This window comes from Psittacula echo (assembly GCF_963264785.1).
Source record: "Psittacula echo genome assembly, chromosome: 7".
Taxonomy (NCBI): domain Eukaryota; kingdom Metazoa; phylum Chordata; class Aves; order Psittaciformes; family Psittacidae; genus Psittacula; species Psittacula echo.
Genome location: NC_137740.1, coordinates 30,333,152 through 30,347,364, shown reverse-complemented (window position 1 = coordinate 30,347,364; position 14,213 = coordinate 30,333,152). Strand labels below are relative to the sequence as shown.

Sequence of the window (14,213 nt, the reverse complement as noted above, 5' to 3'; positions counted from 1 at the left end):
GTATACTGGCAAACTAATGCAGTCAGAGCCTTCTGCCACACATGGCAAAATAATTTCATCCTATCAGTATACTTTCATCCACTAAAATACATACTTTTTTAAAGTGAAAAATATAAACTACAGGGCTCAGATAACTTGTAAATTGCTTACAAATTTTGTCTGGTGAAATAGTATCATTACAGCAATGTGGAACAGAAAGCATAAAGTAGCTTTACATAACACAACTGCAAGCCATGGAAATAGAGGCTTGCAGGAAGTGCAACTCATACTTGAATTCGGCAGGGTCACTGCAACAGATGCACTTCAGGGAAATGGCATATGACTTTATCATGTAGTGGTCAGGACCCTGGTTTACATCTGGTGATAAAGGAGGAACACAAGAATATTGAGTGTATCAGCTAAGTTTGTGGCTTAAGGCCACTCTCCAGGCAACATGCCATAGCTATGAAATCACTGTTATTTTAGACTTCATATTAGATGAATAGGGTAGTGCAAGCTGTTTGAAACTCAGCTTTGATCTATTTAAATTTTTTAAAATAATGCCTGGCATTTAATAGTTTTGCTAACAGTAGCTTTCCTAAGTGCCTGATAAAAATAGTTTTATTCCCCACTGTTTTAAGCTTATTTTTTAAAATTAAATGCAGATGCTTAAACCATCAGTATTCCCCACAAGATTCCGTTATTCAGACATTGTATCCTCTATCTTAAATCCCGAATTATGTTCTAAATTTCTAATTGAAAACTACATTAGCTCTATTGCAGATACAATTATGATTTGTTGCCATGTATCATATTTACCTGAGAACTTATAGGAATGGCAAGAATAGTACTCTGCTCTTCACATGCAAAAAGACTTTTCTTTAAGGCAGTGTCAAAGTTGTCATTGACTTTACTGACAACACTATTTGGTCACAAATACCCAGGTCTTTACTGCTTAAAATAATCTCCTTTAGTTCTTATCCATACAGGCCCAGGAGCTGCAGACTTTAATTGGCGTGCATGTGCTTGAAGCTGAATAGTTTTGTTTTCATAAGCAGCAGCTGTTTCCAGAGCAAAGTAGATTTCAAAGAGATCACTGCCCGACATCAACACATTTCAACACCCAGTTGTAACCATAAAGCAGTTTAGCACCATACTGCCAGTAGCAGGAAAAGAGAATTGTACCACATTCTCCCAACATGTGTACCTTACTTTGGGATACCTCCGGGCTGTGCACTTGCTTTTTAAGTTTAAATCAGTAGTTTCTAAGTCTTTATTCCAACATGTGCATGTTCTGCATCTTTTTACAAGAAAACAAAGGTAAAAACAATTAAGTTGTGAAGTCGCTTCACTTCAGTAGAAAAGGAGAGTCTCAAGAGCCGCAGAGGCCCCCATTCACAGGCTGAGGCTCCTGTATGCAGGCTGGCATCTTTTCTGGCCAACCCTGCACGAAACTCTGTAGGGGCTACCTAGACTCACGTTACTGGGCAGAGGCGGCACCTCGGGACAATGAAGAAACGGGGACCACCGATCCACCCCCCGCACCCAGCTACGTGGGATCGCGGGCTTGAGCCCCCGCCTACACCCCCTTACCCCGGCCTCCCCGCTCCCAACATTTTTTCCCACCTCCTCTCGCCCTGATACGTCACTTCCTGGAGGCTGGCCGGAGCGCCGCCAGCCGCGGGGTGTCAGTGGCAGCCGTGTGATGGCGGCCGTGGGGCGCCGGCATCCTCGGCGCCTAGGGGCGCCGGGGGGGCTGTGCTGCTCCTAATCGGTGTCGGGCCCCTGCGCCATGGGGAGGAGCCGTGGCCGGCGGCTGGCCTGAGTCGGCGGTGGCGGCGACAGCGGAGGGCGCGGCACTGCCAAGGGAGCCCTGCCGCGGGGGCCGCGACTTGTGCCGCCAGGGATGTTGCGGTGGGTCCGGCAGCAGCTGGTAGGTGCTTCGCGCCGCCGCGAGGTGGGGAGGGCGCGGCGCCGGGATATGGCTGGGTGCTCATTCTCCTCGGTCCGGCCCTCCAGGGTGGCCCCGTCCTGACGTCTCTGCCCGGGCCGCTGCCGCCGATGGGACCCCTGGAGAAAGCGGGGTTGTGGGCGGGTGGACGGATTGATGGGGCACAGGGCCAGAGTGTGCGAGGGAGGTGAGGCCTTCTCCCGCCGGCAGCGGGGAGGTGCAGAGGCTGGAGAGGTCTGCAGTTTTCACTTGGATCGTGGGATCATGGAGTGGGTTGGGTTCAAAAGGGTATTAAAGATCATGTATTCCCAACCACTCTGCTACGGGCAGGAACATCTTCCACTAGACCAGATTGCTCCAAGCACTGTCCACCCCGGCCTTGAGCACCGCCGAGGATGGGGCGGCCACAGCTTCTCTGGGCAACATGTTCCAGTGCTTTTTTAGATTTCCTTTTTAGCATATATTGGAAGGTTTGGGGTGTTTTGGGTTTGTCTTTATGGTGGTGTTTTTGGTTTGTTGGATTTGGTTTTTGTCGTTTTGGTTTGGTTTGGTTTTTTTTCCCTTGAAACTATATTGACACAGAGAAAAGGGCATTCCCTTACCTCTGGCCTCCGTTGGGAAGGGCTCCCTAACTTTTTTTCACGGAGGAATGACGGTGCCTCTTTCTGTGGACGAACACTTAGGAGATTTGCTGGCCTCTCTTCCTCGTTCACGTTGCGAAATCTCTTAAGGCTTTCTCACCCAATGCACAGCCGTCTCATGTATTTCCCTGTATCTGAGAGCTTTGCAGATGTTGTCTCTATGTGTGTTAGGGCTTTGAAAGTGACGAGAAATTGAATAAAAACATCTGTGAAATGCTTTTCTCGGAGGAAACCAGTTGAAAAAGGCTGCAGTTGAGAGTGTCTGTCGCCTGTTAAAAAGGCGCTGCTTGTAGTGCTTGTGTTGTAAGTGCAAGGGAAGTAAGCCGTCGGTGACTGCAGTGTCTGTGGTACTGTAGGACAAAACTACAGTAAGTTTGGCTATTGTGATTTGGAGTGGTGGCACACTTCCTGCCCCTTCAGAATTATTTATCTTGCCTTTTCTGAAATGGAAAAATTCCTTCTAAGTGATGTATTTACAAACTTACTTTTCCCATTCATTGGAGTTACCTTGCATCATAGATGTTGTCCAGGTTGGTACAAGAGCTTACATTAGTTAAAGATTTTTATGTTTTAATGGTTTAAGCTTCTGTCTTACTAATGATTTGTTACATCACTTTTTACAAAAAAGTATAAGCTTTTCTTCCCCTACCTCCTTTCCCATTGCCTATGGATTTTCCCAGATCTGTGTCTGAAGTACAGAGCTTGCGTTGATAGTCTCAATGCCAGCTTGACAGTGCTCACTAGTTTGGTTTGACACCAAGAATTACTGACCTGGGAATTAATTGCTCTGTCCAAGCTCTGACTGCAGTCTTCTCTTCTGTTTGTCATGCATATCTTTTTTAGAATAAAGCATGTTTGGTGTAATGTAGCTATCATTTTTTCCCCTTGAAGGTGGCTTGAGGTTTGTATGTGTGGTTTTTAAAGCAGCGTTAAGTTGTCTTCTGCAGAATCTAGATTAGGACTATATCAGTGGTAGGAATTCACATATCAAACATGATTGCTTTTCTCTCTGTGAGTACACTGACCAGCTTTTCAGAAATCTGTTTGCCATTAATAGAAAATAAAAGCTTAGTGTAACAAGATGAGCAATAAACCTAGCACTAAATAGTTTTTGTTCTTTTAAAGGAAACTGTTTGTTGGCAAAATAACTATTGAAAACTTGCACTAATTTTGACAGGCAAGGATTACTGTAGTAAAAGAATGGAATAATAAATAGTCAAGATGCTTGAACAGACATTTAAATATGGAATTAAGGAAAAAATACTGCAATTCTGCATGTTTTGTGCTTTCTATAAACCTCACTGATGTTAATGGATTAGTAGTTTCACAGCTCATAAAGATGAAAAATGGCTTAAGACAAGTATCACATTGCATGTGTCTTCCAGGGACACTCAGACAACTCATCCTTTGCGTAATAGTTTATTAAACATAGATCCCATTGTAAGTTTGCTTCTTCATATGTCCATGATGTTAAGTTTCTGAAAGAATGTCAAAGGGCCAAAAACCTGGGAAAAGATGCTGAGAAACAATTAGAGAGAGTGGGAAGAGTGGGGTGGCAGCAATATTTGAATCAAAGGGTGGCAAAATCTGTGTCTGATTTATTTCTGATAGGAGAAGACAATGTGGGGTTGGATGCCTTTAGAGTGTTGATGTTGCAACAGGTTTTGAAAACAGTGTTCTTGTCCATACAGGAGGGTTGGAATCAGGCAAATATGTAGGACTTATATAAGTGGGATGTTTTTGTACTACTAGTACAAAAGAAAAATGTTGATGTGCAGAAATGTTGGAAACTAGTTAGGGATTGGGGAAAGGGGGACAGACTGACTGGTACTTTGCTGAAGGTGCTTTTAAGTAATTGTTAAGTACTCTCTGTATGAAACCCACAAATGTTTTGCAACTTCTTGTTTATCTAAGAGGACAGTATTTTATATACCAGTTAATGAGATCGTTGGTCTTGAGAACTTGCGTTCTCAAGAGTTATTAAAGAGGCAGGGAAAATGCGTTGGGTGGACTTAGAGGTAAGTAATGAGAGGATCTGGTAGGGAATTCAAATTATTTTCAGCTCAGTTCTTTTTAAGAACAGGAGACATGCTGAAAATGTAATACTTTCTTTGTCTTCATCGTGGTCTTACAAGCCCCAAATGGTTTTCTAACTGAGGTATTATTTGTCTTTTCCATGCTATAACAGAAATTGGTGATAGTACTAATGTTGCTCAGTCTTCAATGCCTATGTGGGACTCTCAAAAATTGTCAGTTTGGTTTGGTATCTTGGCCTTCAGTCTGCTTTGTTTGCTCAGAAACAATTAGCACCACCCTACACAAACAGTTTATCAGTTTTCCTTCATCTAATGCTATGCAGTAAGCTGCATAGCAAGTCATTAACAGTGTGCAACTGTGAAGTTAATATAATATCATTAGTTAATAGTTGGAAGTACTGAAGTTTTAGTTATATCATGATATAGTTTTATATGTTTTATATCTTATTATATGATATAAATGAGATATATGATAAAGTTTTATAGTTTTATCTCACTATCATGAGATAGTTTTACCAAGTTTTAGTTGTAACTACTTTTGTCTCTGTATTTTTTTTGATGAGTCATTGTTTTAGTAAAATGCCCTGATGTATTTCAGAGAGAAGCTTTAAGCAGGAAAGATGCCTGCTTTCCAGTTCCAGCTCTGTTACCTTGAGATCTCAGAGATCACTAGGCATGTGGATTTGCTGAGGGTTGCATAACACCACAGGCACAGCCAGCTCTGCTTGAAAAAAGCAACCGGGTAAATAACAGTTGATAGGAAGCATAATTAATATTCAGGAATAGTACAGTACATTTTATTTGCATTTCCAGATATGATGGGTTAGACTACATAGCTCTGTGTACAGCAGAGTGCTGTTGTGGCCCTCCTGGTCAAGTGTGCGCAGTGCCAACACAAAACAAGAGTACAGAGTGGCATTTGTAATGCTCAGTGACTTTCTGTACCACTTCTAGTTTGATAGATTTATGACACTGTTTGGACTGTGCTAATGTCCTGATGGTGCACATGGAGTGTTAGGAGCTGTTGCAGTGGTATTAAAAGAAAGTACTGTCAACTTCAGTTGTTTGGCAAGGAGGTCTCCCAAAATTGTGATTGAAGACCTTTGTATGTATGATCTTAGCTGCATAATTTTGAGCTATTAGTCCTGTCAAGTGAAGAAGGGTCTCTGGATTTCCATTCTTGTTGCTGTTATGTAGAGTTTGAGAGCACTTAGATCTGTTATCTAACAGTTCAGTGATGTACAATAATGTACAAAACCTAAGAGCTGGCTAGTCTCTCTTTTTTTTTTTAAAAAAAAAAAAAAGATAATTCAAGAGAAGCAGAATTATGCTGTATTTGGCAGAGTATCTTCTTCCTACAATTTAAGAATCCAAGTGATCTTGTGCACTGACAACAGCTTTTATGCTATGCAGAGCAAGGTATTCAGGCGCTTGCAGGTTTGCTGTTTAACTGGAAGTCAAAGACAGAATATATGGGTTAATTCCTTAATTCGTTTGGGTCAGTTTCTTCTGACTGGAAAACCTAGTTACTAGCCTATTTTATATAATGGTTATAGTAAGGTTCGGATTGTGAGGAACATCAGGAGTTCATCTAGTCCAGAAGTTGTATCCAGCCTGCATTGAGAGGTGACCACAGGGAAAGTTTTCAGCTGCTTTGCATTGATTGTCCCTGTCACACCTCATGGCCTCTAGCCCCAAGGACAGTATCTCACAGCATTGTTAGGGTTGGAAGGGACCTTTGAAGATGATCTCATCCTACCAATATTTGTAATAGTGTTCTTGTTCATTTTTCTTTCTAATAAAAGTTTCTTCTACTAATAAAGGAAATGTCCTCGAATAGATTAGCACTAAAGGACTATGTTTGGGATGTTCTTCCCTTTCCTTCCAGGTGTTGGTGTCTGTTAAGATGTTCTGAGAGGGCAGATGCTGTTCTGTGATAGCTTGTAGTTATTGGTGTTCTGAACAAGGTGGACGGTGTTTGGTCTCATTATTTGCACGGATGTGTTTTATTTTCACTTAATCATTTCATAGAATTGAGCCAATGCAGTTACTACTTCCTCTCCCACACCCCTCCCAAAGTATTCTCTGTTTTCTTTGAATGTTGCAAGTACTTTGAACTAATCCAGACAGAGAATCCTAGTCTTGAAGTCACATTGCTTTTCTGGAGTACAACTTCCCCTTCTTTCTTAGTTGTCATTGAAGTCTATTCCCCTTTTTGGCTAAAATTAGGTGAGTGTTTGTTACTGTATACTGGATAAAAACATGCATATTTGCTCAGAAGAGGTCCTCTAGTTCAGACTACCCAGCTAATACATTCTGTATTGTCCCAGAAGGATTAGTGAGATGCGTGTTAGAACAAACAAAACTACTTTGGTCAGAGTAATTTGAGAACTGGGGGTTAATGACTCCCCCCTCCTGTAACTTCATACAGGCGAAAATGTGGCCCTATTTTTTTTTGTTAGAGATACTCTGTGATCTGCTGGACTACTCCTTCTATTGTGTTTGGGTCTTCTAACCTTATTTTCTTTTTATATTCTGCGACTGCTGAGGGGTAATATATTTGTAGCACAGTGTGTTCCAAAGCATGCAGAACCTGGCCCTGTCTTCGGCCAGCTGTCTGTTCCAAATGGAGACATCCCTTCTGTCCTGTCTGATTTTTTAAATCTTACCATCTCATAAAAATTAAATTGTAAATTTATAAATTGCCTACCAAAACCTGATCAAATCACAGAATCCCAAGGGTTGGAAGGGACCTCAAAAGATCATGTAGTCCAACCCCCCTGCAAGAGCAGGGTAACCTAGAGTACCGTCATGACACTGTTTCTTTTAAAGGCCATTTTAAAAATGGGAAGATCAGCTGTCTTGCTGTGAGACTTGGATGCTTGACCTGTATCTTGTCCTATTCTTTTTTTTTTTTTTTTTTCTTTCTGCCTGGCTATGAATTTTTGCAGCAGCAGATTTTTATTGTGCCAGATTTCCACTTGTCATGCAATAATATGGCCATTTAATTGACTGTATAATACTCCTGCAATAACAGTGTCCTGCTCCCTTAATAGCTACTGTCTATTTATGTTTTATGTGACTGAGAAAAATACTACTTTCTTGACAAAGAGCAAAAGCTTTTAGGGTTCTGGTTGGTAGGTAGATGGTCAGGGTAGAAGCTTCTGTTTATTACTAAGAGGTTGCCTGTGAACTCTCATCAGGATGTAAAAGTAATCTAAGGCAAGTAAAGATGTGCTGAATTTAATAACATTCAACATGTGTTTTGGATATCATTGGAATAGTTTTTCTTGTTTGGATGGGTTGATTAAATTCATTAAAACTTGTTTACTTTCTTCTGGGGTGGAGAGATAGTAGTTACAAGAGAAAAAAATTCTGTGTTTGAATTTCATTAAAAACATTATGACTTTTGCCTTTCACTAGTGATGTCATCTGATTTTCTTTATTGTATTGTCATGTCCTCAGTAGTTATAACTGGTTTTGTAACTATTTCACTGTGAAAAAGGTACCTACAGTACACCTCTAGAAAAACTCCTTGAATTTCTAGCACGAAATCTGTTTGTAAGACAGGAAATAAGAGCTGCAGCAAAATAGATCTGACAAAGTGCCTCTGTAAACACAAGGTTGTATTTTCCATCAAAACACAGGTGACATTTGCAGCTAGGCTTTTTTATTTTTTTTTTTAATAGAAACCCCTTTTCAACTGCTGTTGAAAAAAACCACTTAGCAAGAGTACAGACCATGGCAGAAAAGAGATGCAGTAGGACTGACAGATACACCATGATTTAAAATAACAAACCTCTGGAATTCCTTGGCTTCCCCCATACTGTGATTTAAATGGAATTTTTTCTTGTTTGCTTTGAATAAAATAAGCTTGGGAATGGAGGGGTTTACTGTAAATGGGAAGGAGAGATAATGATGGAGACAAAGGCAAGCTGTTTTCATCCTGAAATATTTTGCCAGGGAAAGAAGTCTTATATGGTTTATACCTAAAAATATATGTTGTTACATTTTGTTACCTGTTTCCTCTCCCTTTTGCCCCTTTTTGGTCTGGTTTTATGGGTGGCTCTGCCAATTTTTTGCAGATCTTTAGACTGCAACAAAATAGAAAGGAAACTTAAGATTTAGCAAGCTTTAAGGATAAACTAGTTTGTAGATATGTCTGAAAGCAGGACATTAAACTGATACTTAGTTCATAAATCATGTTTGCAGTGGAATTAAACCGTGAAGTGATATTTGAGTGGATTAGACTAAAACCTGCGATGTTAATTTTTACAGAACATGCTTTATCAAAGCATATTAAAAGGAAGAGCTAGACAGTTCTTGCTATGAACTAACTAAATTATCTTCCTGTGAAATTTGTTGAGCACCAAGAGTCAGGGCAACTGTCAGTATAATTTTGGCACACATTTTGAAAAAGCCTTAAGATTTATTATCTAGGGGTGCTTTGGGGGAAGAATTTTTTAAGAAGTGTTGTTTATTTATTGAGGTTTTTTTTCATACTGAAGGTAAATGTGAACTAACATAAGTAGCTATAGCTTGCTGGAACCAGTATAAATATGGTGGTTTTCAATATTCTGATAGGATAATAGTCACGCAAGTAGCCCAAAACAGGAGTCCTTCATGCTTGAGGAAAATAGTTTTATAAGTGACTCAAAGCAGCAGGTAAAGAGCATTTTGTTTTAAGGTAATAGCACACATAGTATGCAAGCACATGAAGGAATATATGATTCCTCTGAATTTGTCCTGTCATGGACTTGACATGTATATAGTGAAATTGCTAGCTACAAAGTTGAAATTGCTTTCTAATTTTAAATGAAAGTTCATAACCTGTCACAGATTTGAATGCCTTATTTAATACTGAAAATCAAAGAAAAATATTTCTGCTATAAAATAACTTAAATGAATCCAGGGACTATGCAGAAAGGATACAGTTAGGGGTTATATTTTTGAGATAGTGTGTTTTTTTTCAAGGTATAGGATATGTGTGTTGAATGTTTCATTTACTGTGTTGTTTCTGTATTTCTTAGTGTAATTTTGTTTAGTAACTGCTATTTCTGTGTGATTGATTATTGCAGAATTGTAGCACATTCCATGCTCAAGTACCTCTTTAAAGTGGCTATTGATTTTTGAGATCTCAATTCTTATTTTATAAAATACGATTGCCTATAGTTACCTTCTCATGGGTGTCTAAAGTCACTCTTCAGCTTTGAAAATCTTGCATATTCTCTGTTTGTATATGTATGAGAGGCAGATGAAGTACATAAGGATAACTAATTGCTGGAGCCCACAGAGGAAAACTGTTAGTTCTGAAATTAAAACTGTGTGGTTTGAACTTCAAAGGCATCTTCATTCCCCCTTCTTTAGAGCAGTGTGCTACTTTGGGAGTCATGGCAAAAGACCAAATGTTTTAGACACAGATACAGTCAAACTTCAGGTCCTTTCAGGCCACTTGTACTTCATCATAATGCTTTTTTAAATCTCTTAGGAAAAAAATTAGAGAGCACTGAATGGCCTTGCAAAGTAGTTTGGGAGCCACTAGCCCTTACTTTGAGGCTAGCTTCTCTAAAATCTGAATGTTAAATAAATTGTTTGCTTAATTGAGTTGAAGACACATTTATTGTAAAGTCTGTTTTATGTCAAAAAGCATCTGAGAAAAAGTATCACAGGATCTGTTCGTTATTGTTAATTTTCATAATCTGTGTGTCTGAGTATGAACAGGAGCATCCTGAAATAAAGCAACGAATGAGGAATGTATTATTGGCATTTAGTTGATTAAATACATTGAATGCAAGAGGATAAGAGTTCTGATAATCCTGTGACAAAAGTGCAAAGCTTGGAATTCTGTTGAAGACAGCCACAAAAGAATAGCTGTTATAAAGCATTAAGTTTGTTTTATCATATGAAGTCCAAAATAGATTATGCTTTGTAAATACTGTGATTTGGTTTGTAGAGGAGGTTAAGAAAGATAGTTCCTTAATTGATGCAAAGGTGGACTATTTTAAAATTAAGCAGTGTACCTAAATCTCTGTTAAAATTCTTCACTACTAAGAGAAACTGGATATGTCAGAACCATTTTTGAGGGTGTTATATTAGAAAGCCTAACTTGCCTGCTCAGCTTGCTTTTGCTTTCTGATTTTATTGATGTTACAAGACCAGTATGTTTGGCATCAGTCACCTGAGTAGAGAAACTGGCACGGGGAAGTATGTTAGCAGTGAATGAGGCCGGTTTAGCTTGCTTGTTATTTATGCAGATAAATAAAGAGGAGATGGATGTGTTTTTTTAAAAAATAAGGATTTTCCCAAGTTATTTTTTTGTTGGCATTTTGACAAAATAAGGGAAAATCAGAACAACTTGAGCTGTATGTATCTAGGATTTTGTTCCAAGCACCAGTATGACTGTTCTAATTACAGTACTAAGCATTTTTTTACCTTTGTAAAAGGGAGGATTATTGCCTCATGATTTCTTAGGCCTTGTTTCCTTGAGTGCTTGTTTTCACAAAATAATGTAGTTTGGTCATGAGTCTTTTAGGAGGTTACAATATAATTTGTTGTCAGGTATTTAAAAACGACTGTAGATACAGTAAGCTGGAAGACAAAGTTGCATGAATTGTGTTTGGCTTTTTGTACTGTTTCGTCTATTTACTGCAGTGATATTTCAAAGAGGAGGAGCAAATTGCATGGCACTATGTAAACCTCAGGATGCTTCAGCTGATTCACTGCTTTAATTGTTAGAGCAGTGTTTAAAATTGCTGTTCAATTGAGAGGCTGTTTCTTCCTTCACGCTAACCTTTGATACGACAAATTCAGTTTGACTACTGCCCAGTTAACATGACTGAAAGAATTATTGGCTACCTGTTTTGAGTACAAACTTACACAGACTTCTGAAAACGGGTATGGAGTGTGACTAGATCATCTTATCTAACACAGGGAAAAGTATTCCATGCCTTTGGGGAAACTGCTCTTTCTTTAGCAGTGTCAGTGTGGTTTTTGAAAGAAGGGAGAGGATGTAATTGAGGCTTCCTTCTTTCAAATGCCTTTCACTGAAAAATGGTCACATAACAGAAGTTCTTTTAGCAAATGTAATCTTGACATTTTTTTCCCCCTGTAAAAACTGTGAATGATGAAAACAAAACATTTGGGAGATCATGTTAAAATATACTAGATTTATGCAAATCATAAGCAAAATCTGCTTGTCATATGATTTGTAATTATCAGTGAATATCTTGTAAAGCTTGAAGCACTAACTGATTTGTTGTGTGCTGGTCTCATGTTGCTAATCGTAGCTGAAAGACTTGTGGATTTTTTCTGTCTTACTTGACAGTGTTGAAGAGTGCGTGGGGAGGGTATATGTACATGCATGCTGCCATACGTTAATAGTGGTATTAAAGAAATAAGGAGTCTGCAGTAGATGGGATATATTACATCAACGAGTTGAGTAAGCATTTTTTCTTTTTTCTTCTTTTTATTCTTCTTGGGGTTTTTTTGTTGTTTATTTTTTTTGTTTACACTTTCAGGTGTTGGGAGGGCAGTCTCATCCTTTGCACAGTTCTTTTTCATAGTGTTGTTTTCATTTGCTTTTTCTCCAGTTGCCTTATTTGTTGTTCATGCTAATAATGCTTCCTCAGCAGCAATATAAAACTCTTGTTTTGGTTTTATTTACAATTGATTCATGTAATACACCTGATTAATAAACCTTAAATATCAAGTTTTGTAATAAACTCAGCTTTACTTGTTGTGAAGTAATGATTATGCATTTAGGTAGAAATCACTCCACTAGATAACTGCAGGAAAACTTAACTTTTGTTGAAATATATTGGTGACAACTTAATCTTTTTGCAAGACTCAGAATTTAATTTGGGGATTCTGTGTTCATGCTATTTAGCCGCAAAAATCTTTTGACAAGGGCACGTTACCCTAGTTTTGCAGCTGAGTTTGATAATGACATTAGAAAGAGAAAGAGCTGTCCATAAGTGAAATTTGGAAACAGTGGGCTTTCTGTACATCTTTGCTGGCTTGTTTATAGACATATGCTGAGCAGAAATTTGGAGTATAAGTCATTTTTGTGTCAGGAGCAGGATCTGTGTCCAGATACTTCCAGAAAAGTTAAAGGTATTTCAGTTCTTGAGCAATTAAGTTCAATGTCTGTGCAGAGTCTTCCTTGGAGAAATGCAGAATTAAAATTTCTTTGGAAGATCTGCTTGGTTGCAGTCACATCAGCTGACTATGTGGTGACAGGGTTTTTTGGTAATTTCAAATGATCTTTAGAATCATAGAATCATAGAATAGTTAGGGTTGGAAAGGACCTTAAGATCATCTAGTTCCAATCCCCCTGCCATGCGCAGGCACACCTCACGCTAAACCATGCCACCCAAGGCCTCATCCAGCCTGGCCTTGAACACCGCCAAGGATGGAGCATTCACAACTTCCTTGGGAAACCCATTCCAGTGCCTCACCACCCTCTCAGTAAAGAATTCCTTCCTTATATCCAATCTAAACTTCCTCTGTTTAAATTTTAACCTGTTACCCCTTGTCCTATCACTACAGTCCCTGATGAAAAGTCCCTCCCCAGCGTCCTTGTAGGCCCCCTTCAGATACTGGAAGGCTGCTATGAGGTCTCCATGCAGCCTTCTCTTCTCCAGGCTCAACAGCCCCAACTTTCTCAGCCTGTCTTCATAGGGGAGGTGCTCCAGTCCCCTGCTCATCCTCGTGGCCCTCCTCTGGACTTGTTCCAACAGTTCCATGTTCTTTTTATGTTGAATACACCAGAACGACACACAATACTCCAAGTGAGGTCTCATGAGAGCAGAGTAGAGAGGCAGGATCACCTCCTTCAACCTGCTGGTCACGCTGCTTTTGATGCAGCCCAGGATACAGTTGGCTTTCTGGGCTGTGAGCGCACACTGAAGCCGGCTCATGTTCATTTTTTCATCGACCAACACCCCCAGGTCCTTCTCCTCAGGGCTGCTCTGAATCTCTTCTCTGCCCAACCTGTAGCTGTGCCTGGGATTCCTCCGACCCAGGTGTAGGACCTTGCACTTGGCATGGTTAAACTTCATAAGGCTGGCATCAGCCCACCTCACAAGCATGTCGAGGTCCCTCTGGATGGCATCTCTTCCCTCCAGTGTGTCAACTGAACCACACAGCTTGGTGTCATTCAGCAAACTTGCTGAGGATGCACTCAATCCCACTGTCCATGTCACCGACAAAGATGTTGAATAAGACCAGTCCCAATACCGATCCCTGAGGGACACCACTCGTTACTGGTCTCCAGCCGGACATCGAGCCATTGACCACAACTCTTTGCGTGCGGCCATCCAGCCAGTTCTTTATCCACCGAGTGGTCCACCCATCAAATTGATGTCTCTCCAATTTAGAGACAAGGATGTCATGTGGGACAGTGTTGAATGCTTTGGACAAATCCAGGTAGATGACGTCAACTGCTCTACCCCTCTCCATCAGTTTCGTAGCCCCATCATAGAAGGCCACCAAATTGGTCAGGCAGGATTTCCCCTTAGTGAAGCCATGCTGGCTGTCACCAACCACCTCCTTGTTTTTCATGTGCCTTAGCATGCCTTCCAGGAGAATCTGCTCCAAGATTTTGCC

General features: G+C 40.0%; 1 protein-coding gene across 1 annotated transcript in view; it reads left to right on the top strand.

Annotated features, from left to right (window-relative positions):
- Window positions 1-1,870: 1,870 nt before the first annotated feature.
- Window positions 1,871-14,213, top strand: part of ATP11B (ATPase phospholipid transporting 11B (putative)) — a 61,713-nt gene continuing 49,370 nt past the window's right edge. Inside the window, exon 1 of the mRNA XM_080624004.1 lies at window positions 1,871-1,912. Within this exon, the coding sequence (XP_080480130.1) occupies window positions 1,886-1,912 (27 nt within the window). The 5' untranslated portion in view covers window positions 1,871-1,885. The remainder of the gene's footprint in view (window positions 1,913-14,213) is intronic.